Source organism: Coffea eugenioides, chromosome 2, assembly GCF_003713205.1.
Source record: "Coffea eugenioides isolate CCC68of chromosome 2, Ceug_1.0, whole genome shotgun sequence".
NCBI lineage: Eukaryota > Viridiplantae > Streptophyta > Magnoliopsida > Gentianales > Rubiaceae > Coffea > Coffea eugenioides.
This window is the reverse complement of record NC_040036.1, coordinates 74,297,944-74,319,700: the sequence shown is the minus strand read 5'-3', so window position 1 is coordinate 74,319,700 and position 21,757 is coordinate 74,297,944. Positions and strand designations below refer to the sequence as shown.

Sequence of the window (21,757 nt, the reverse complement as noted above, 5' to 3'; positions counted from 1 at the left end):
TTTAATAAAAATTTTAAAAGTAACTAGGTTACAAAAATAAATAACATAAAAATACTATATTATAATGTTGATGATCAAAATTTCATAAAAAATTTTTAGTAAAGAATAATATATTTTAAAATATTACAATCACATGCAAAGTACGTGAACTATTACTAGTGCATATATATATAATGTGAAGTGAGTTGTATGCACATTTTTAAACTAATTTTATTTTAAATATCTCTTTATCTTACATACGTTACGCATCTCATATTACAAAAATCGCTATAGGATTTTTACAAATAATTATTCCAAATAATCTCGTATCCAAACTTAACAATTGATTCCTGTTCTAGCTAGAACTCAAACCTGTCAGAATTTGAAAATGGGATAATTTCCCAAACCTCCCCTGTGGTTTATGATAATTTCACTCAGCTCCTCTCAAGTTTTACAAATTACACTGACCTCCCTTATCACAATAAAATGATTACAATGACCTTCACTTAATAAATAATTCATAGTATAATGAAATGAGATTGAAAAAAAAGAAAAGAAACCTAACCTCTTCGACTATCTTATTTACAAGTTACAATTAATGATGATTCTCTCTCACTTATTATCACTCTGTTCTCATCCATCAACCGCTGCATCTTATAACTTGCTCTCAAATTATTACTAACTATTGTATAATTGTAACCAATCACACCACAAATGATCCCTCAAACTCTCCTATATATTCCTATTCCTCCTTTCTTCTCTTTAGAATTGCCAAATTACAAATTTAGTTAAGGGATTAGATTTGATGATTGAAGTAAAATTTGATTTCATAGTTAAACTAAAAGGAGATGAAAAATACACAATAATAATGGAACAAATAATGCAATCATTTTCCAAAAGAGGAAGAGGAATTGAAATTGGTAAATTTGCTAATTTGTCTATCATTCATCCAAAAAACTTTTTAAGATGTTAATATGTACATTTATATATTTTTTTTATACTTGACAATTGTTGGTTGTGGTTTTCGTTATGGAGATGGTGTTTTTTCTCTGTATTTAAGACGTTAACATATTTGAAGATTTCATGGTAGGTTAGATTATTTTGTTTTGAGAAGATGTGGGCATTGGGTTTGAAATTTGGGGTGTGATTAGTTGTAAATAAAATTTTAATTTTTGGCAAAATGAATTTTTTAAAAATCTCTATAGTCATGATGATGGATTTCCTTATCTTAAACTTGATTAATTCCATCCATGCCTATGATAATGGAATTGCTTGGGTTTAGAATTTGAAATTAAACTATTTGTTAAGCTAGTTTGTTAGTATGATAGGTTTGGTTGAAATATAGAAGAAAACAACTGGCAAAATAATTTTTATTTTATTTTTGTACAAAAAGGGTAGTTTAAGATTTTTAAGAGAAAAAAAAATCTTTTGAACCTATATTATTTTATAAACAGTAAAAGCAAGGAAGGCAGGCGTAATTTAATAAAGTTGAGGAAAGGTCTTTGCAATTATCAGAAACCTCGGAGGTTTCTGAAATTATCCCTTTGAAAATTTATTCTAAACAATCTCCTGTCCAAATTTAACAATCCGTTCTTGTTCCAGCCAGGACTCAAACTTGTCTGAAATTGGGTTTAAATCGATCCCGAACTGTTAAGTTAAGAGCCTTGTTTGTTTGGAACCCTACAATTTGAAATGCACGTTAGGCAGTAAAAATTTGCACAGCTCCAAATCCAATAAACTGAAAAAGGGTTTCCTTCTTGTAAATTTAAATGACCCTCCTCAGACTTCTTGTTGTGTTCTTTTCAAGATTCTGGCTTTCTTCTCCCTGATTAACAATCTTATGGTGAGGAAGACAACCATGATGTTAAAAAGAAGAGCTTTTGGTTCTATTGTCTCTATTTCTATGTTTCAGAAAGAATCAGCTGAAATAGGTACTGCTACTAGTACTTGTACTGCCGCTACATTTCTCCTTCCAAACCCCTATTCAAAACCCATATCATCCTTTCATTCTGCTGCTGATGCTATGGACTCCCCACCTGTTGTTTTGACAAATCTGATTAATAACGATATCAATAATCTGGAAGAAGCTCTGTTTTTATACAATGATATGGTTCGAAGCAGGCCTGTGCCTTACGTTTTTCACTTCAATCAACTCCTTAGCCGTATTGTTAAGATGAAGCATTATTCTCCTGCTATTTGCGTTTTCAAAGATATGTACTTCTTGAGCATTCAGGTTGATGATTACACCCTGAATACTGTGATCAATTGTTACTGCCTTTTGAATCGAGTGGATTTGGGATTTTGTATATTGGGGGTTTTCTTCAAGTACGGTATTGTCCCTGATGTGACCACCTTTAACACTTTGCTCAGGGGACTCTTTCGACAGCACATGGTTCCCCGGGCGCAAGAATTGTTTGGGAAGATCATCTGTGAAAAATTATGTGAACCCAATGGGGTCATGTTTGGAACCGTGATTAATGGACTCTGCAAGGCAGGGAACACAGGCAAAGCCGTTGAATTTCTCAGAGTTATGGGTAAAGAAGGAAGAGTTAAACCGACTGCCATAATTTACACCACTATCATTGACAGCTTGTGCAAGGATAAAATGGTAGATAAAGCTCTTGACCTTTTACATGAGATGGTTGAGAAAGGCATTGCCCCAGATGTTGTTACCTACAATTGTTTGATCCAGGGTCTTTGCAATTTTGGTAGATGGAAAGAGGTTACTAAGCTGCTGACTGAGATGAATGATTTTCACATCATACGAGATGTCTTTACATTTGGTATTGTGATTGATGCACTATGTAAGGAAGGAGAGGTAGAAGCTGCAGAAGATGTATTTCAAACCATGCTTAAGCAAGGTGAGAGACCAAGTTGCGTGGCATATGGTGCTTTGATGGATGGATACTGCTTGCAGGACCGAGTGGACGAAGCAAGAAGAGTTTTTGACACCATGGTTGCTAATGGAGTTGTTCCGAGTGGTGTCAACTATAATATATTGATCAATGGATATTTTAAGAAGATGAGCGCAGATGATGCTGTACATCTTTTTGAAGAAATGCAGTGTAAAGGTTTAACACCTAGCACTGTTACATGCAATATAGTCTTGCAGGGATTGTTTAGGGTGGGAAGGTCTGGTGCTGCAAGAAAAGTGTTTGACAAGATGCTAATGACTCCCATAATATCTGACCGGTATACTTACTGTGTGATGTTGGATGGATTATGCAAGGGTGGACACATCGAGGAAGCATTGAATTTGTTGCATAAGATGGAAATTCAGAGATTGGATCTCAAACATATAACTATGTACAACATCATTCTTGATGGATTGTGTAAAAGTGGGAGGCTTGATGGTGCTCGAGATCTTTTCAATAGTCTTTTTCTCAAAGGATTGGATCCTGATGTTATAACATACAACACCATGATTCTAGGCCTCTGCTCAAAAGGTTTGCTTAAGGAAGCTAAGGACTTTTTCATAAAGATGGAAGAGAATGGTTGTTCGGCAGATAGGATCACATACAATGTTATTGTCCAAGGACTTCTTTTGGGTGGTAAATATGATGATGCACTGGTGCATCTTGAAGAAATGGACAATAGAGGATTCCCATTGCATTCACATACTTTTTCCAAATTGTTGAATTCATTAAAAAAGAGTGAAAATGATCCTTATCTTCTTAAGATAATTCAGAAGTTTGTTCCCAATATGAAGGAATAAAGTGGTGAATAAAGGGCACAGGGTATCTTTTAGTAGATTGCAACTGTTTGCAATCCTTGGACTCATGTTGCCTCTGAAGCATCATTTTCTGTGAAATTATATGTTTCAAGTAACGAAGTCTGCTCCTTTTTTCCAATGATTATCTCTTTCCTGTTGAAGAATGTTAACAACCAGCCTTTCAAAAGCACTCCTGGGCACTTCAGTAGAAGTTTGATGTCATTGATTTCAGGTTAATGCTTTGAAGGTTTATTTAGACTCTCTTAGTTGGAGTGGATACATGTTTTTGCCATTTGCTTGGCATATCAACGCTATTCTTGGTTTGTCCAAAATGCTACTTCTGGTAGGTGGTCACTTTTTCGTTGTCGTGGCATTGAGCATTACACTGGACTTGCGGTTAAGGGGAATGAATCAGATGCCCTAAAAGGATAGGAAATGAGCCTTCATTCTCCTGGAATAGGTTTTGTAAATAGGTGTTCATCAGGTAAATGTTGGAAATATTATATATATATATATATAATTCAGGAACCCCAACCTTAATATTGTGATCCTTGGCTCCTTTTGTTGGCCAATAAACTGAAAGTACTCTTCTGTGGTTATCCTGCAGTGAATTTATTTTTATTATAATTAGTGTTTTTTTTTCTTGAGTTTTACCTTGGAATGGATAATTTTCTGTCTCATGGCCTTTTGTATTACTCTTTGCTCTTCTTGGAGTCTTTGAGTTAAAACTTTCAGTAAATGTTAACTCAGCTTAAAGTTGTTTTGAAGAATTAAGAATGTTTATGTTCTACAATTTTTGAGCAACTTAGCGGCTGGAGCATGCTATACTCACACTGGTGCATTAAACTTGTTTATTAAGTTGTTTTTTAAGGATTAGCAAACCGACTTTGCGTAGAAGTCATTAAGAAGTTTATTCTTGTCATAGACTGCTGACTGCCATTGCAAGATATCTCGCCACATTTTATGAGACTTTAACATCTGAAACAAAGGTTTTGCAGCCTGCAGGTTCTACTTATCAGGTTTTAAATTAACGTTTTGAAACAAAAAATAGGTCCTGTTGCCAGAGTTTGCATACAGTGTTGCACAGATCTTTTCAGTTCCTTGAAACTGACTTTCAACATGAGCAATTCACAGGGGAATTAGGGAGAGACGTGCGAAAAGTAATCTAATTGCAATTGAATTTTTTTAATCACTTTTTACTAGGAAACAGGATGGCAACCTGAAGTGAATTGTATCATTTTGTGATTGAACCAAAAAAAAAAAGAGGAAAAAAACACATTTTTTTGGCTCTAAAATGCTGATCATGAGGTTGTTTTTCATTTTGAGATTTCTTTCCGTGTCCTTTTGTATGGCAAAGCTTCTTGAGCTGGAACTTGCTTGTCAAATAACTTCATTTTAATTACACTTCATTCTAGACCCTGCCTTGATAAGATCAAGTTAACTTGATCAGCAATTTAGTCCCCCATCCATCTGAAGGAACCAGGGATCCCGATCCTGCTGGCGTACTCGCTAATTGAGATTATTTTTTTGTTCCTGCTTAATCATCAAACTCCACCATTATCCTTACAATTTTTGGATTTAGTAATAATTGTTAATTGATTTTTCCTTGATGAATTGATATTACAGGTCCACTCTGGAAGGATGAATGTTCACCAGATGCGAACTTTTGGGGAGCTGGCTCGTTAAACTGATGATTTCAATGGGGCACTAGGGTGTGATGTCCCTATCTCTCTATATCTTTGCATGCCTTTATTCTTGATGTTTTCTTCTGTTTCCAACTGTTGGCTAGGTTGAGTATGTTTGGATTGCGAGTCTTCAGAAAAAAATTTTCGGGAATATATTCCCTTGATATGTTTTTGAGCTACCTTTCATCTCACGTACATCCCATCTCAAAAGGGGCCGTTGTATTATTTTTTCAAAAAGAGAACATTTGGATACCAAAACATTATGAGCGTGGAACTAGTTATGCACCCAAAATGGAAGGGATAAAGAGAGGATTCCCACTGCATTGAGAGTGAAAATGATCCATCTCTTCTCCAAGATGATTCTGAAACCTGTTCCAAATTGGAAGGGATAAAAGTCATGCATATATGTTCCAAATTGCTTGCTGATGGAGGCTCTTCTCTGTCTCTGTGTATTGTTAGTTTTGGAAAATATTCTATTATGTTTATACACAGATATGTTGATGTTTAGCCCGTCAAACTAAATTCTCTTTGCAGGTTGAACCATGAGGACTTCGATGAAGGAAAAGAAGACAGCCAGCTTAAGTAAGATTTCCGTCCGGATTGAGGTAAGTTGAAGAAAGCCTAAAGCACATGCTCTCATCCGAACCCATTCCTTTTTAATCATTTTCCCTGCGAAAAGAAAGAAGGAAAGAAGGAGTTCAAGAATCAAATCAGGAGACAGGTTATTTTCTTCTACCAACTCTAAGCCTTGCAAGTTAACAATATGATTTGTGTGTGTATTCATTTGTAAGAGTATTTGGGCTACAAATGTACCTAAGTACTCTAGTTTTTAATACACAAAGCGGTCAATTCATAATTCTTTTTAATACTGAAATTAAGCAGCAGATTGAGATCCGAGAACCAGATGATGTTGAGGCTCCTTGGGGAAAAAAATTAAATGCATCCCACCATTTTTTTTTTTTTTTTATAATATCTGGAAGATAAATGCATGAATCTTTTTATGCCTGCTGAACCCATGAGTAGGGTTATAAACAAATCCACTAGTTTTTAAACCGTCTGACTCGATCTAAATCTTTTGTGGGTTTAAAATGTAAGTTCTGAGATTGATTCATGTGTATATTTTTTCTATTTCTAATACTATTTTATCAATAATGCATAGCTATTCTTGTATAATGAAAAGAACATATGTTAAGATGTATTGACTGAAACTGTTATTTGAGCCTCCTATTAAGCTTTAATGCGTCAATTATCTACAAGTTCAAACACGATTTGATAATTTAATTAATTCAAGGGTTATAATATCTCAGACTTCCCTGAATATGCCCAAAAGTGCTCCTCAAGGGATTAGTTGTATTCAATCTTAAACCTATATTCTGATCAAAAGTAATTGTGAATCTGCAGCATGTACCTTCCAGCAAAATTAAATCTTAGGAGCAGAAGAGCACTTTGATATCCAGCAATCCAATATAGTCCTGCATTTATGACTCTGAAATCTTGTAGTTAAGAAAATCAGACTCCTCAAGTATCCAAAACAAGAGAAAGATCACTTTCATCCTCTTTAATTGAACGAAGCAAAGCCTACAAAGTAGACAAAAGCAGTCACAATCCTCTCCCATGCATTTCATCACAACATACCCCTGCACCATCATATTTATCCTGCATTTATATGACTCTGAAATCTCGTAGTTGAGAAATATCAGACTTCTCAATTATCCAAAGCAAAATGTACAAAGTTGACAAAGCAATCAGAATCCTCTTCTATGCATTTTCATCATAACATACCCCTGCATCATCATATTTACTAACCTCAAAGAGTTGGTGGACAATACCTTTGGTGCACAACCATTCTCTCTCAATCTCTAAACAAACTTTTTAGCATCTTCAGCAAACCCTCAAACAAGAGCCATTTGTTGCCGTGTTATATGTTGCACGATCATGATTCAATTGTTTAGGAGAAAGACTAGGGAAAACATGCTGCCCATAGTCAAGCCTCCTCTATATTTATGACTCAAACCTTTCTATTTGGAACAAACTTCTGGATTATCTTGAGAAGATAAGGATCAGTTTCACTCTCTCTTAATGAATTTAATAGAATGGAAAAAGTATAAGAATGCACCGGGAATCCCCTCCTATCCATTTCTTCAAGATACACCGGTGCATCATCATATTTACCTCCCAAAAGAAATCCTCGGACGATAACATTGTACGTGATCCTATTTGCCGAGCAACCATTCTCTTCCATGTTTACAACCAACTCCTTAGCTTCCTTTAGCAAACCTTTTGAGCAGAGCCCTTGTATCATGGTATTATATGTTGCAACATCTGGATCCAGTCCTTTAAGAGACAGGCTCTCGAAAAGATCTCAAGCACTATCTAGCCTCCCAATCTTACACAGTCCATGAAGAATGATGTTGTACATACATACATGTCTGAGATCCGCTCTTTCAACTTCCACCTTGTGCAACAAATCCAGTGCTTCCTCAATGTGTCCACCCTTGCATAATCCATCCAACATCACACAGTAAGTGTAGAAGCCAGACATTATGTTAGTCGTTTGCATCTCATCAAACACTTTTCATGCAGCAACAGACCTCCCCACCGTAAACAATCCCTTCAAGATTGTATCGTACGTAGGAGTGTCAAGTGTTAAACCTTTACACTGCATGTCTTTAAGGAGATGTAGCGCATCATCTGCTCTCATCTTCTTGAAATATCCATTCATCAGTATATTATATATGAAGTTATCGGGAACAACTCCGTTGGCAACCATGGTGTTAAAAACTCTCATTGCTTCATCCATGTGGCCCTGCAAACAGTATCCGTCCATCAGAGCAGCATATGTTACGTTGTTAGGTCTTTCACCTCGCTGAATCATGGTCTGAAATACATCTTCTGCAGCTTCTATCTCTCCATCCTTGCATAGAGCATCAATCACAGCACTAAAAGTAAAAACATCCAATGAAAATCCTGCATCTCAGTCAGTAACCTAGCAACCTCTTTCCATTGACCTAAATTGCAAAGACCATGGATCAAGCAGTTGGAAGTAACGATATTCGGGGCAATGCCCTTCTCCACCATCTCATGTAAAAGGTCAAAAGCTTTATCTACCATGTTATCCTTGCACAAGCTGTGAATGATGGAGCTGTAAATAACAGCGTTCGGCTTAACTTTTCGTTTTTGCATAAACTTCAAGAAACTCAATAGCCATGCTGGTGTTCCCCGCCTTGCAGAGCCCATCGATTATAACTCCATACATTTTCTCATCCGGTTCACACAATTTTCGATAGATGATCTTCTTGAACAATTCTTGTGCTTGGGAAACTCTATCCCATCGAAACAGTCCATTGAGTAAAATGGCAAAGGTGGCGACATTAGGGACAACACCACGCTTGAAGAAAGCACCTAATGTACAAAACCCTAAATCCACTCGACCCACGAGGCAGTAACAAGTGACTACTGTGGTAAGGATGTATTCGTTGACCGGAATGCCCAGAGCCCACATATCTTTGAAAAGGGAAATAGCAGAGGAATAATGCTTCAGCTTAATTAAACGGCTTAGCAGTTGATTCAAGGGAATAACATTATTCAGAGGCCTCGTTCGAACCATATCATCGTACAATCTCAGTGCATCTTCCAGATTATTGATGTCATTATTAATCTGATTCCTCAAACCCCAAGATGGGTATTTTTCCTTAACAGCAGCAGCAGAACCAGAACGAAAAGCTAATTCAGCAGTAGCAGCAGCAGCAGAAGTACCTGATTCTGATGGAGCTGATGCTTTCTCGTATGGAGAAATAGAAAAAGCAGCGCCCAAACCTCTTCGTTTCAACATCATCGTCGTCGTGGTCACCTTAAAAATTGCTAATCGCCTATTTTATGTGCGTCTTTCTTCTCAGTTTGGGATGTGGAAGGAGTTTGAATCAAGCCCTGTTTGGCTGCTGGGCTTTGATTGCACTACATTCCCTTTTCTGATGCTTTGATAAGGAGACGCTAAAAGATGCTAGCTCTTAAGCAACTGCTTTCTAGTACTACCATGTTTCATGTTCCTTTTTAGCTATTTTATCTTTTGTGTTAATTCTTGTTTGAAATATTTTGCCTAAGCTCTAAAGAAATAATAGTAAATGACGTTAAATTTGCTTCATCAACCTTATGTTTGATCAAATTCCCCCGGCAAAATTTCCGCCTTCATTTAGCTCGAGTTCAAATTTGAAGTAGAGTTGTCTCACTCAAATTTATACAAATTGTGCTCAAGCTCTATAAAACCATCATCATATTGAGCTTGAACACAATCGTTGAAAGCTTAACAACTTTAGTAGTATTATCAAAATTCAACTCAAATAGTTTACATTTTCTTCTCTCTTTCTTTTTAGTGCAAACAGAGACTCCAAATCTTACAAAGAAAAAAAGAAAAAAAAAAAAGATGATTTAAAAAGTTGAATCAGAATCTTCACAACCACCAGACTAATGTATCTGCCCATTAAATTGGGTGTTAAAGCCGCATAGAAGTAAAGATCCTTACATGGCCCACCAATATAGCGGGTACTGAGACTGAGCCCAGAACACAGGGAGACGTATTTGGGCCCAGAGGATTTTCAGTACTTCTGTTGAAGGTTAGCAGACGGCAACCACCCACAAGCCCACACCAAAACCCTAAATCCCTACTAAACTTTTGTCTTCTCAAATATAAAATCCTTCGCCATCCCCTTCCAGCTCTCCACTCCTGCCCTCCGTTTTCTTCTCCAGCTTCTGTTTATAGAACCACCAACGATTGCATCTGTGCTTTACCTGAAGCTTTTTCTTCTTTCTTTTTTCTGTTTCTGCCTTTGTTCTATGTTCCTCCACTGAGGCTTTGCTTATTTTTTTTTTTTTATATATATATATGGAAGAATGCTATGATGATAAATGTTAATCCCAGCTCATTATGAGGCCTTCTGGCTTCCAACTAGAAGGTCCAGGAATGGACTTTTTTCCAACATCTGTCTGAGCTTGAGCTTCTTCAATCCTTTGTTTTAACTTCTTTTTATTTTCCAGGTTGCCCTAGGATCTGGGATTTTCTGTTTTGATGAATTGCAGTCTAAACAACTGGGCTTTTGTTCCCTGTGATGTTCTTATCCAAACCATGCTAATTCTGAATCATTTTTTGATTGAAATTTGTAAATTATCATTTTCTGAGGGAACAGGAATAGCCCTTTTGTTTACTTTCTGTTTCACTTTTTTTTTTCTTTGGGGTCCAATTTTGCTTGAAACATGGATAAGATGATGGGTTTGACACTTGATTTTCTTGAATGCATGATAATTGATCAGAGGGAAATAAGGAAAATTGGTGTACAATGATATCTTCCAGTACCAATTCTGCTCTTTTACCTGCGTATTGACTTGGTATTCTCCATTTAGTGTAAAGTTGAGTTAACCTTTGATGGGGCAAAAGGTCAAAAGATGCTCTGGAAATCTCTCTGTCAATATCAGCCTTCTAGAGTGACAACCTTTAGAGTTCCATAAGAAAGAATAATTCCTTTGATTGCTAGGGCGTCTGGTTGAACCTGGTTTCTATCTTGTTTAATTGATGAAATTAGCATTCTTAAATTGATCAGCAAAGAAAGAGAGAGAACAAAAACCAAGAGTGGGGAAAAACAACATAATGAAATCCACGGGTCTCAAGGCTGATTTTTTTTTTTAGCTACATTATTCCTACTGTTACTCCTATGTTAGTGTATCTAAGGGAGGGCTCAATACTACTCTTGTGTTTCTCTTACACCAACCTCCTATTCAAGGGAGGTCTTAATTCGGTCAAGGGAATCGACCGGAAGGGAGCGATGAATAGAATCATTTAGGTGGTCGGGTAATTGATAGGAATTGAACCAACGAGGATATAATCATTATTGGATCAGACGGTCGGGGAATTGATAGGAATTGAACCAACTTAGGTCACTGAACCAACTTAGGTCACGAGGATACAATCATTATTAGATCAGACGGTCGGGGAATTGATAGGAATTGAACCAACTTAGGTCACGAGGATATAATCATTATTGGATTAGACGAGTGCAAAGTCAAAGGATTCAATTCTTTGATTGACACCCAAAGAGAACTTGGCTAACTACTTCTGGAATTCAATCACTCGACCTAGAGATAGTTTAGTTGGTTACTTAAGGCACTTTGTTAAGATGTCAATTTAGTTATGGAATCACAATCTCTAATACGCATTGTCTGAAGAGTTTTAAATTTTGTCCAGGTACTTAGCGTTTTCTCCTTCAAGTTCAATGAATTATTACTTCTTCATCATTGAATTCCCTTTTTGGTATACGCAAAATCAATCTTAAACAGGCATTGTCTGAAAAAAAAAAAAAAAGTTTTAAGTTGTGGCAACGGCCTTGACGTTTTCTTCTTGAAGTTCAATGAATTATTACTTCTCTATCATTGAATATCCATTTTCTGTCATAAGGCAGGAGGGAATCAGTTCCAAAATTTTCACTTGAACTTGGACAATAATGAATGTTCTCATCTGAATTGATGAAATACTGATTGATTATGTGTATTTTATCATCTCCAAATATTAATGTGGATTCATACAACAACATAGAGTTATTAAATTAATCACTGCGTTTATTGTTATATAATACTCCTATAAGCTGTAAACAATTCTTGAGTACGATGAGGTTACCTTACTGCATGTGAAATTGTTATCACTAAAGAAAGTACTTGTATTTTGTGATGATAAGTACTTACGTGACAAATAACAATTAATTTTCTACACTGTCGAATTTGACATTATAATAGTTAGGGGTGGCAATTCGGGACCAATCAGGTTGATCCGACCCGCCAAAAAATCTGTTGACTCGAACTCGACCCGTCAACCCGTGACGGGTCAGTATATCTGACACGAATTCGAAAATTTTGGGTTGGCGGGTCGATTCAAAATGATCCGAAAATTAATTTTAATTTATTAATTTATCACTGTAAATTCTAATAAAATCAATTTCTCACAAAATTAATTACATCATCAAGTAATAAAAATTTAAATAAATAATTTCAAATCAAATCCAAAATAAATTAAACATCGTAAAACTGTTTTATCCCAAATCAAATATAAAATAAATTAAAACGAATTATATTATTTGTCCAAATATAATAATTTTAACTTCACACAAGGTAAATAAATTCATTTAGAATTAAGTAATTAATGCTTTTGAAAAAAAAAGAATGATTTAGTTTACTTAGATAAAATAATTTTTATGTTTATTAAATTATTTTTAATTTGTAAACGGGTCATATCGGGTCATATCAGGTCACCACCGGTTGATCCGAAATCGACCTGTTTTCTTTTCGGGTTCATCGGGTTCGACCCGAACCCCCAAAACTTCAACCCAAACCCATTAATTTCGTGTTAGGTTCGTGTCGTGTTTTCGGGTCGTGTCAGAAATTGCCACCCCTAATAATAGTCCCTTTTTGTATTATGATTCAGTTAATAAAGTGCCCAAAAGCCCCAAACATATAAAGTCTAAATTTCTGTCCAAATAATCCCTCGTCAAAAAAAAAAAAAAATTTTGTGCCAATAGGATATAAAGAAGGATTGATGGAAGTTGTAGACCTTTCGGGAACATTTGTTTTCTATGATAATGAACTTAATTGCGTCACAAGATTTTCTTTCTTCAAATGCAAGTGGAGGGTCTTGAATCCAAAAACTCTCACTTACACTCCCTCCTCCTCCCGTACTACTCAACCCAACCCTCCTCCCAATTGCACCGTAAGTTAAATATTTAAAATTTATTTTTGTTTCAATTCCTTCCATCGTAGCATCTAATCCAACCCACCTCTAAATTAGGTATTTACATACTTTTTTGGCTGACAGAAAATAACGGATTTTCAAACAGCTGCTTAACCCAACCCAAGCTCAAAACATTGGAAAATCTATATGATGCGGAATGTTCTTATATTCTATAAGGTCAATCTATATGCTTTTCAAAAAAAATTTATATGGAAAATCTAAATTAGGTTGCTAGTTTGCTAACCTAACTTTTCTTATGACATGATGCAATGAAAGATGGACACTTTCAACCAAAAGCTAAGCGGAAAGAAGCGAAGAGCCGCATGATGAGGTAGAGATTTGGACGCAAAAATCATGATCACACGTCACCCCAAATTTGGCCCATCATCATAGATTTACCAGTAGTGGTTTGATACCTTGTGCCTAGTGGTGCAATAGCGAAAGTGAAAAGGATGGGACCAATCAATCGATTCATTTTAGAACTCTGTGTATTCTTCTTGTATCAGTTTTTTGCTGCATTGTCCCACATCTACTCGTTAGCCTAGTTTCTACATTCTTCATCCTGTCTTTGCTTAACTTCTGGTGAATAATTCATTTGGCCTGATTTGAAGAAGGGACCTACTAAATATCAAATTAGCCTAGTAAATTCTTAAGAAGTGTTCATTTATCAAAAAGACAAAGTTGTTTTTTTGGTCCATTTACAAAAAGATATTGAAAATCACGACATTCCTAAACGATAGATATAAATAAAGAAATCCCTAAAATCAAGAAAATGGACCATTATTTAGTTTGTTTCTGTCATTTAAGTCGTATGGCGCTTAATATAACATTTCTATTCTTTTAATAAGATTACAAGAAACCCATAATAATTGGAGTAATACAATTAATGAACAACTGATTCACAAATAGTGAACATGACAACTATTACAATTCAATAGCACTAAACCTATAATGGTTTGTCTAACGAGTGCCCATAGTACGCTCGTTAAGATATATTTCAAGTATTATATTTTTGAAAATATAAGATTAATTAGAAAAAATAAATAAATACAAGGAAGGGTAGATGATATTAAATAGAGAAAGTATATAAATGCAAGATAGAATAATAATTGTTACTATATGTATATATATATATATATATGATAAATTAGATGAATACTAGATGTGTTAACAATTGCCTCAAAGGCACCCGTTAGAGAAACCCAAACTTAAAAATAACAAATGTTACGATGACCCAACCATTAGGACCGGTTAAGTGGTCAGAAAATGGCTCTTAAAATTTTTCTTGTTATCAAGTTCAAAACTCCAATCCTATATTTTATGCCTGGCATTTGGGGTGGAAGGTTTAAACAAAAAGTTAAAATACCCATTTTTCATCATTTTTTAAGTTATAATGCCCCCTTTTCATCATTTTTTTTGTAGTACACATTAAGAGTACACTAATTAATGTAAAATGAGAATATTGCCTTTATTGTATGTATTGCCTCGTCAATTATTCCATTTAACGTCATTTGCAACTAGTAGTTTTAATATCTAATTTTTTTATGCCACGTTGAATGGGAGATTCAATTGAAAAGGGAACACCTCACCATAGAGAGTAGGTCAAGAAAAGCAACCATATACTTTACCGAAGACTCATCATTGTACAAAAATACATTTATCATCTCATAACGTTGATGGAGGATGCAACACCTGTTATTTCTTTGTTGAATCGGATGAACATTCCACCGAAATTATGCATCATATAATACTACAAATACAACACACAAGAATGGGGATAATGTTAATTTAACAGATTTGTTGCAATTTTAACATGATTCAATCAATTCTAACGTTAATGTCCATGGCAAATTCTCAACTGCTACTAGATAATTTAATTAAAACATTGCATCATGCAATCATATAATATAATGGGATATTTTTCGTTGATACATGCCTCCACTATTTTCATCATCTTTTTTGTTTCCACATACCAAAAAAAAAAAAAAGAAGAAGGAAAGAACAGTGTTACAAAGAATAAGCTTATACTATTATGAAATTTGCACTCCACATTGCACATTACTAGGAACAAATTGAAATTTACAACCTTTGATGACCCAATTGACTACATCTTGGAACCAATGAATGGTCTTGTCTTTTCTGGTCCCATCAGTAGTACAATCTATAGTTGAATCAAATGTAAATGTACCACGTGCCGAGTTCTTTTACTACTTTTGTGTGCGCTCATGCAGCATGCTTTTCAAGAGGATGTCATGGATTTGTTGAGTTGAACAAATAGGGTGCTGTGTCCGAAGGCATGTGAAGAATTTGGTAAGCAATGTCAGTTTCAGACGATGTTGGATCAATCAGGAGCCTAAGTCAGATATCGGAGGAGGAAACTGTGAAACTAAGTGTGGATCTTGTAGCTGCTGCAAGGCATAATCTTGGGTTCTTGAGACTGGTGGATGACTCTTACTGGCTTCACCAGAAACCCAGCATTCTTGAATCCATCAGAAGGTACTGATTTCTTGATTTGGGATGATTTATTAGCAGCTAAACTCATCTGGGTGTGGTTTAGTTTAGCAAAAAATTATCGTCTGATGGAAATTTTGATGGTTTAAATGTTTAGATATGATCAGCTTTGGATGCCTCTCATCTCTGATCTCACAGTCGGTTCAACTCCTCCTATGGTCCTTCCTCCACTTGATGTTGAATGGATTTGGTTCTGTCACACCTTGAATCCGGTAAGTTTTTCATTTAATGGCTTTAGCTGCACCACAAAGATTCAGAATTTTCCCCTTGTGATTGTGAAATTCAAGTTAAGACTAAAAGAATGATATTGCACTTAACAGTCGAGAAAAAAAATGCACTAGACAGAGGTGTTCTGAAGCTAAAATCATCAAATTTATGTACTCAATCCAAGTTAAATTTTTTGGGGTTAAATAAAGTTCATTCTTGATCAAATTGAAGTAAGGTTGCATCGAAGATTATACCGATAATGCTTATTTTCTGAATTCCGTTCCAGGTCAGTTACAGAGAATATTGCAAGTCAAGGTTCTCGAAGTTAATTGGGAAAGCAGCGATCTTTGATGAAGAAAATGAAGAGTATGCACTGAACAGATGCAAAGAAATTTGGGAATACAGATATCCATCCGAGCCTTTTGAGAGTGAATTTGAGTTAAATTTGGAGAAGCCTTGTGTTATAAATGAAGATCTTCTGGATCAAGTGTCTAAGCAGAGATATTTATACACCATATTTAATGAGCCATACAGGTCAGAGGTTGTCTATCTGATTGCAGCAAGACAAAGCTATAAAGGCTTTCTGTACAGTTTGAACAGAATTTCCGAGAGGTGCTCTCTATTGGTGCCCCCTTCAGATGTTCTACTTATGTGGCTGACTCATCAGGTAGGTGACCACATTTATTTTTCATTCTTTGTTTTCCCAGCTTTCTGGTTTACCTACATCTACATGGTTTGCCTGGCAAATGGAAATGGAGCTATTCTGAAATTCATGGTGGTCTTTTGGTTCTAGCAAATATACATTCTTTCTTTGCTTCAGTCTGACTCATACTTCCTCCACAGAAAATCCCTACTTTTTAGGTTTTTGCACTATCAAGTAACAAGTGGTGCTGCAGCCTTTTTCTTTTCCATCCTCCTGCCCTTTTCTAAGTATGTTTTTTTTTCTTGTTTGGGGTCTGTGGTGGGGCATGAGGGCAAATGAAGCATACTTCTTGATGACTGGGTCAGAAACAGTAGAAGATGGCTTAATTTACTGGTTTATGATAATTGTCTAAAAGTTAGTAGACATTACTTTAATATTGTGCTTAAGAGTACTCAAGATAGGCCAATTATGTTGCCTCAGAGTTGGAAGTAATGTTCTGATCACTAAAGTAAATCTCGACATCCAGTACCACAAGTGGAAGACTGACAGTATAGTAAGGATTGGAGCTCCCACCAATCTACCTGTCAATTAGCCCTACTAATTTTTGACGGGTGAATCCATGGCTGGAAAATGTAGCCACACAATTTGAACTGCAGTCTAGATTCATAATGTAGTGAAAACAAGAACATTTTGTACAGCGATATACTTCACTGTTTGCATCTGCTACAAAACACCAGAAGTCTCAATCAGTAGTTTGTTGAGCCCCAAACCTGCTATATTGTCTTTAAGCTTACAAGAATGGGTGTCCTAAGATAAGAAGAGAATATATGCCCTAAACGCTAAACAATAATCTCTCTAGATACGTGAACTCGTGCAAATTTTGATATGTGCTTCACATAATCTATCACATTTTGTTTATTTATTTTTGCCATTCAATTTGTTAGAGCTATCCTACAGTATATGCTCAAGACACTAAGGAGTTGGAAGGGCATATTGAAAAGGTACATGGAGCATGGGATGATGTGAATGTAAAGGAAGGAGCGATAGAAGAAGCGAAAAACATGTGGGAGGAAATATTTGATCGACCATATGAGAAAGCTGGTGGTTCAGCCATTGGGAGGGCTGTTCATGTCAAACCACCTTTTTATTGGGATGCCTCAGACACGGATGTTAATACAAAGTACAGGTCTTTGGTGCCAAGGCTCTTGCTTGAGGTTAGTTCCTTTAGCTTTAGCACTTTGTAACATGGAAAAAGAAAAAGGAAAGATCAAGGAAACTGTGAGTCATGATTTAACATTAACCAAGTTGTTTGAGTGCTTTGTCTAGGATTGGCCCTTTCTATATCACCTTTTCTATTTATTAGTTGGCAGTGTCCATATTAGGTGGTTGATTCTTTCAGTTGGTACTTCTTTAATTAGCAAGTTGGTCTAATAGTGTTGAACATGTAATTAGATTAATATAGCTCCTATAATTAATTATTCCTTCACATGTACATGCAACAAATTTGTACAAGTCAGGTCTAAAGAACATGTGAGTGGTGACATATGATCCACCACGCTCCAGCTTGATCGAACTTTCATCAAGTCTTTAATCACGGTCAAGATATCTGTTCAAGAATTCAATATTTTAAAAGCTAAAAGATTTTATGTGTCATGTGAGACCAACTTGGGATTCAAGAAGGCTTGGGAGTTGGAACCGCTCACTTTTTTTGGGCAGATGCTGCACAGCAGAATTCACTGCATTTGCTCTTGTCTGGTGCAAGGGCAGTTGTCCATTTACCTAGATTTTTCTTCTTGATCCCAAAATTTTCCAGCTTTGACAAATTAAACATATTTTTGGTTTAGGGACAGAAAAGATCCTAGTTCAGTGCCTGGACTAAACCCTGAAACTGAATTTGCATGGGTAACTTGGTTGTTGAAGATTAGCAAATTGTCTGCTTATCAAGTGGTAAAACGTCTAGAAGTTTTAGATGAAATGATTTGATACAACATGTCTACAATAAATGCAACAAATGGTAACTGTATTCAACTCCTTGACATATATTGACTCTGATAAGTAGTAATTTACAAACATCTAAAAGGAACCTTTGGACTCGTCTTGACATGTTGAAATTCCATTCGAATGAGTCTCATGTACATCTAGCCTTTAAGGTGTATTCACTCGTGCTAGTTCTTCTAATCTTCTAGCAACTTGTACATCTTGAGACAGAATAGGTTAACAGTTACTCTCTTCACTTTTTCCTTCCCCCCCAAAAATGTGAAATTATGCACTATATGTTCATGTTCCAATTGGCATCATCTGCCTAAGACAGTACAGTGGCCCTTGTCATTAAGCCTTTCTTTGTCTTACAGAGAAGTACCAAGTAGTTTACCATTGGTGTCAGTTGTTGGCTCTTTCCAACTTAGAGATATGAAATAAATACAAAGGAACACTCTTAGGACAATCATGTTTTCTTATTTAATTAACTTAGGATTAACTTGCTAGCTGAACTTCATATCCCCTCTTCAAAGTATCTAATTATGGTGAAACCCCAAAATTGGATCTTTTTAATGCAGAAAAAAGCTTGTGATTCTCTACTTACATTAGGCTTCGAAGGATGTCAATGGCACAATTTTGATTTTTGAGATTAACTGCCACTCTAATTTGTGTAACATCTACAAAGGAACTAATTTTAGGTTCTTCTGACTTGCTTTTCAGAAACCATTGGCATCTTTTCATTCATCAGCTATTAAGAATCCAAAAGATTTTTGATATTTTGCTGTTGATGGTTCACTCAATTCACTCAATAGGAAGATGCTGAATGCTCGGTTCACTTAAATCTTGTTCTGATTGATTCAATGCTTAAAACATAAACAACTGCATGACTGCATAGGAATAAGATGTAATGAGATATGTTAGAGAATATAAGTGCAATTAACTTTTACAGAAAATATCGTAGAACTTTGTGTTCCGATTTTCTTTCTTGGGTTGGGGGAAGCCCAATGGGGAGTATTGGAAGTTGTGAAAGTCACCTTACTGCTCCATTATCCTGCTGTGCAGTTCTGCATATCCGTGAAGCTAAGTAGAGAGACAAGAGCAATGAAGAGACAGATGTCAAATGAATTTCTACGTCTCCGGATGGCTAGATGCCATAAGGAACTCAAATTAGATAAACCATTGTTAGACTTTAGATCAGAATCATGGCGTAAAGCTTGGCATCTGTACTGTGAGTTTGGCACAAAGGGAGCGATACTTGAACTTCGTCAGAGAGGTGGCCGTTGCTTTAAAGGAAGTAACCTGCAATGTAGCATTGCATTTCTTTGGAATGATTTATTGCGTGCACGCTCTCTAACTTGGTCAAAAGAAATTGATCAAGTAGTTAAAGCAGATGCTTCAATCACTCCACCTGTTCAAGCACCCTACTTGTTGAAATGCGTCCCAGACCGGGTCACAGATGATTCAGGAGCAATGATATCAGATGTAATACTTAGAATGAATGAGTATCGGCCTCAGGCTGGTCGGTGGTTGTCTCGCACTGTCCTTGACCATGCAGGAAGAGAGTGTTTTGTCATCCGAATGAGGTAATTGCTATCGGAAAGAAGTCATTTATTAGTGTCTGCTTTATTCAATATTCTGAGTTTCAAATGATTAAGAATGATCCAGGATGGGAGGAGGATTTTGGAGGAGAGGAGGCGAAACACCTTCAGCTGTTAAATGGGAGGACAGGATCATAGAGATTCGTGAAGGTTCTTGGTCCTACGTTGCTAGTTCGATTGGCAAAGCCCCTGGTATGTGCTTTAATGTAGCTCTTTCTCACTGCTTCCACCTGTTTTGGTTCTTCAGTTATGCTGTTTCCCTCTCAACCTCCGTGCTTATTTTACATGCAATTGTCATCTAGTGCAGAGAAAGTTGTAGGCACTGCAACACCTCAAGAACCACCTGAGGAGTGGCAAGCTTCATGGAACATCTCAACAGGAAATGAACTATTAATACGTTGGGGGTCTCCAACATCCAGTTCAGGCTTCAATTTTGTCATAAGAAACAAGGAACCTACTGACAGGATGGTACAGCCTACAGTTTTATTCCCTATTTTTGAAGATCAATTTTCTAGAACATGCATTTATCAAACGATGCAAAATAACAAATCACAACTGTGTACTCTAGGTAAGGTTGCTGAAAGGGAGGAAGATGCAGTATCAAGTCAAGAAGTCATCATCAGCCTCAGACTCTTCTATCTGCAAAAAACCAAACGATACGGATGACGAAGAAGTAGAAGAAGAAGAAGAAGAAGAAGATGGATTTATAACACTGGTCCGGTTCTCAGAGGAGTTGCCAACTGGAAAAGCAACTGCTCTTCTAAATTGGAAGCTACCGGCAGTGGAGGTACTGCCTGAAGAAGATGCAGTTTTTGTACTTCTTATCTGCTTATCAGTATTGAGAAGCATATCGGAAATGAAAAAAGAAGACGTGGGAAGCTTGTTAATCAGGAGGAGGATAAAGGAACCAAAGCCTGGAGAAAGAGACTGGGGATCAATAATGCTACATCCCTCTTCATATTCTCCATCTATTTCTTCACCTTACCTTCAACCCTGGTATTGGAATGCCGAGACAGTAGTGGCTTCCAAAACGATGGATGATATGACAAGGCCATCAGCTATGAATCTCAACCACTCACCAGCAGAAGGTGGGGATAAGCTGTACAAGGGAGGCGTCTTTGCCCTGAAAAAACTGTAACAGTTGACATGGAAAATTCATACCAGGATTTGAAAGGTGATTCAAAGGATTTGAGGACCTTTTTTTTCTTTTCTAACTCCTAGTTTTCCCTTAATTAGTACTTCGTTGAGATTTTAGAAATGTTACCAGCACCTTCAGATGGACATTACCTAAAGCAGTAGCCTCGTACAAAGTTCTATGCTGAGAACTCCCCATTGCACCTAATCAATCATGAGATAAATAGAATTTTCCTATTGATGATGTGATTTCTTAATGATAAAATTAAGATAAAATTTTTCTAAGAATTTTATCACAGTCAAATCAATAATTTGGCAAGCCTAGTAGACAAATAAAAATGTTCTCGAGCTCACTAGTTTTATATCAAATACAATTAATATTTTGAGATTCTTATTTGTTCAATTAGCAGTACTCCATTGGATAAAGACAAACTTTTTTTTTTTTGGGTGAGTGGATAGTCTTGTATTTAGGATAATTTCTCCCACCTTACCACGCCAATCCAAACCTCCCAAACTATTAGGTTTGTTAGGCTTAATTCCACTTTT

General features: G+C 36.2%; 2 protein-coding genes, 2 non-coding genes and 1 pseudogene across 5 annotated transcripts; 4 read left to right on the top strand and 1 right to left on the bottom strand.

The window, feature by feature from the left end:
• Positions 1–1,880: 1,880 nt before the first annotated feature.
• On the top strand, positions 1,881–6,182 carry LOC113761210 (pentatricopeptide repeat-containing protein At1g63330-like). Its single transcript, XM_027304079.1, has 3 exons — positions 1,881–4,175; positions 5,318–5,403; positions 5,911–6,182. The coding sequence occupies exon 1, from the start codon at positions 1,883–1,885 to the stop codon at positions 3,692–3,694; it is 1,812 nt and encodes a 603-aa protein (XP_027159880.1). The 5' UTR covers positions 1,881–1,882; the 3' UTR covers positions 3,695–4,175; positions 5,318–5,403; positions 5,911–6,182.
• Positions 5,963–8,785, bottom strand: LOC113760251 (annotated as a pseudogene).
• Positions 8,786–10,258: 1,473 nt separating this feature from the next.
• Positions 10,259–10,368, top strand: LOC113764280. Its single transcript, XR_003467559.1, has one exon. It is a non-coding gene; the product is annotated as a small nucleolar RNA snoR69Y (small nucleolar RNA).
• A 100-nt stretch (positions 10,369–10,468) lies between these two features.
• LOC113764288 lies at positions 10,469–10,555 on the top strand. The gene has a single exon (XR_003467566.1). It is a non-coding gene; the product is annotated as a small nucleolar RNA snoR53Y (small nucleolar RNA).
• A 4,849-nt stretch (positions 10,556–15,404) lies between these two features.
• LOC113760527 (glycine-rich domain-containing protein 2) lies at positions 15,405–21,282 on the top strand. Of its 2 annotated transcripts, XM_027303146.1 has the most exons (8): positions 15,405–15,637; positions 15,750–15,864; positions 16,146–16,526; positions 17,447–17,716; positions 19,542–20,062; positions 20,145–20,269; positions 20,385–20,545; positions 20,646–21,282. In XM_027303146.1, exons 1-8 carry the CDS (start codon positions 15,459–15,461, stop codon positions 21,213–21,215), a joined length of 2,322 nt encoding a protein of 773 aa, XP_027158947.1. In that variant the 5' UTR covers positions 15,405–15,458; the 3' UTR covers positions 21,216–21,282. The 2 variants fall into 2 exon arrangements, with proteins under 2 accessions (XP_027158947.1, XP_027158948.1); XM_027303147.1 differs by lacking the exon at positions 20,646–21,282 and having other exon boundaries at positions 20,380–20,475.
• The last annotated feature ends 475 nt before the right edge of the window (positions 21,283–21,757 follow it).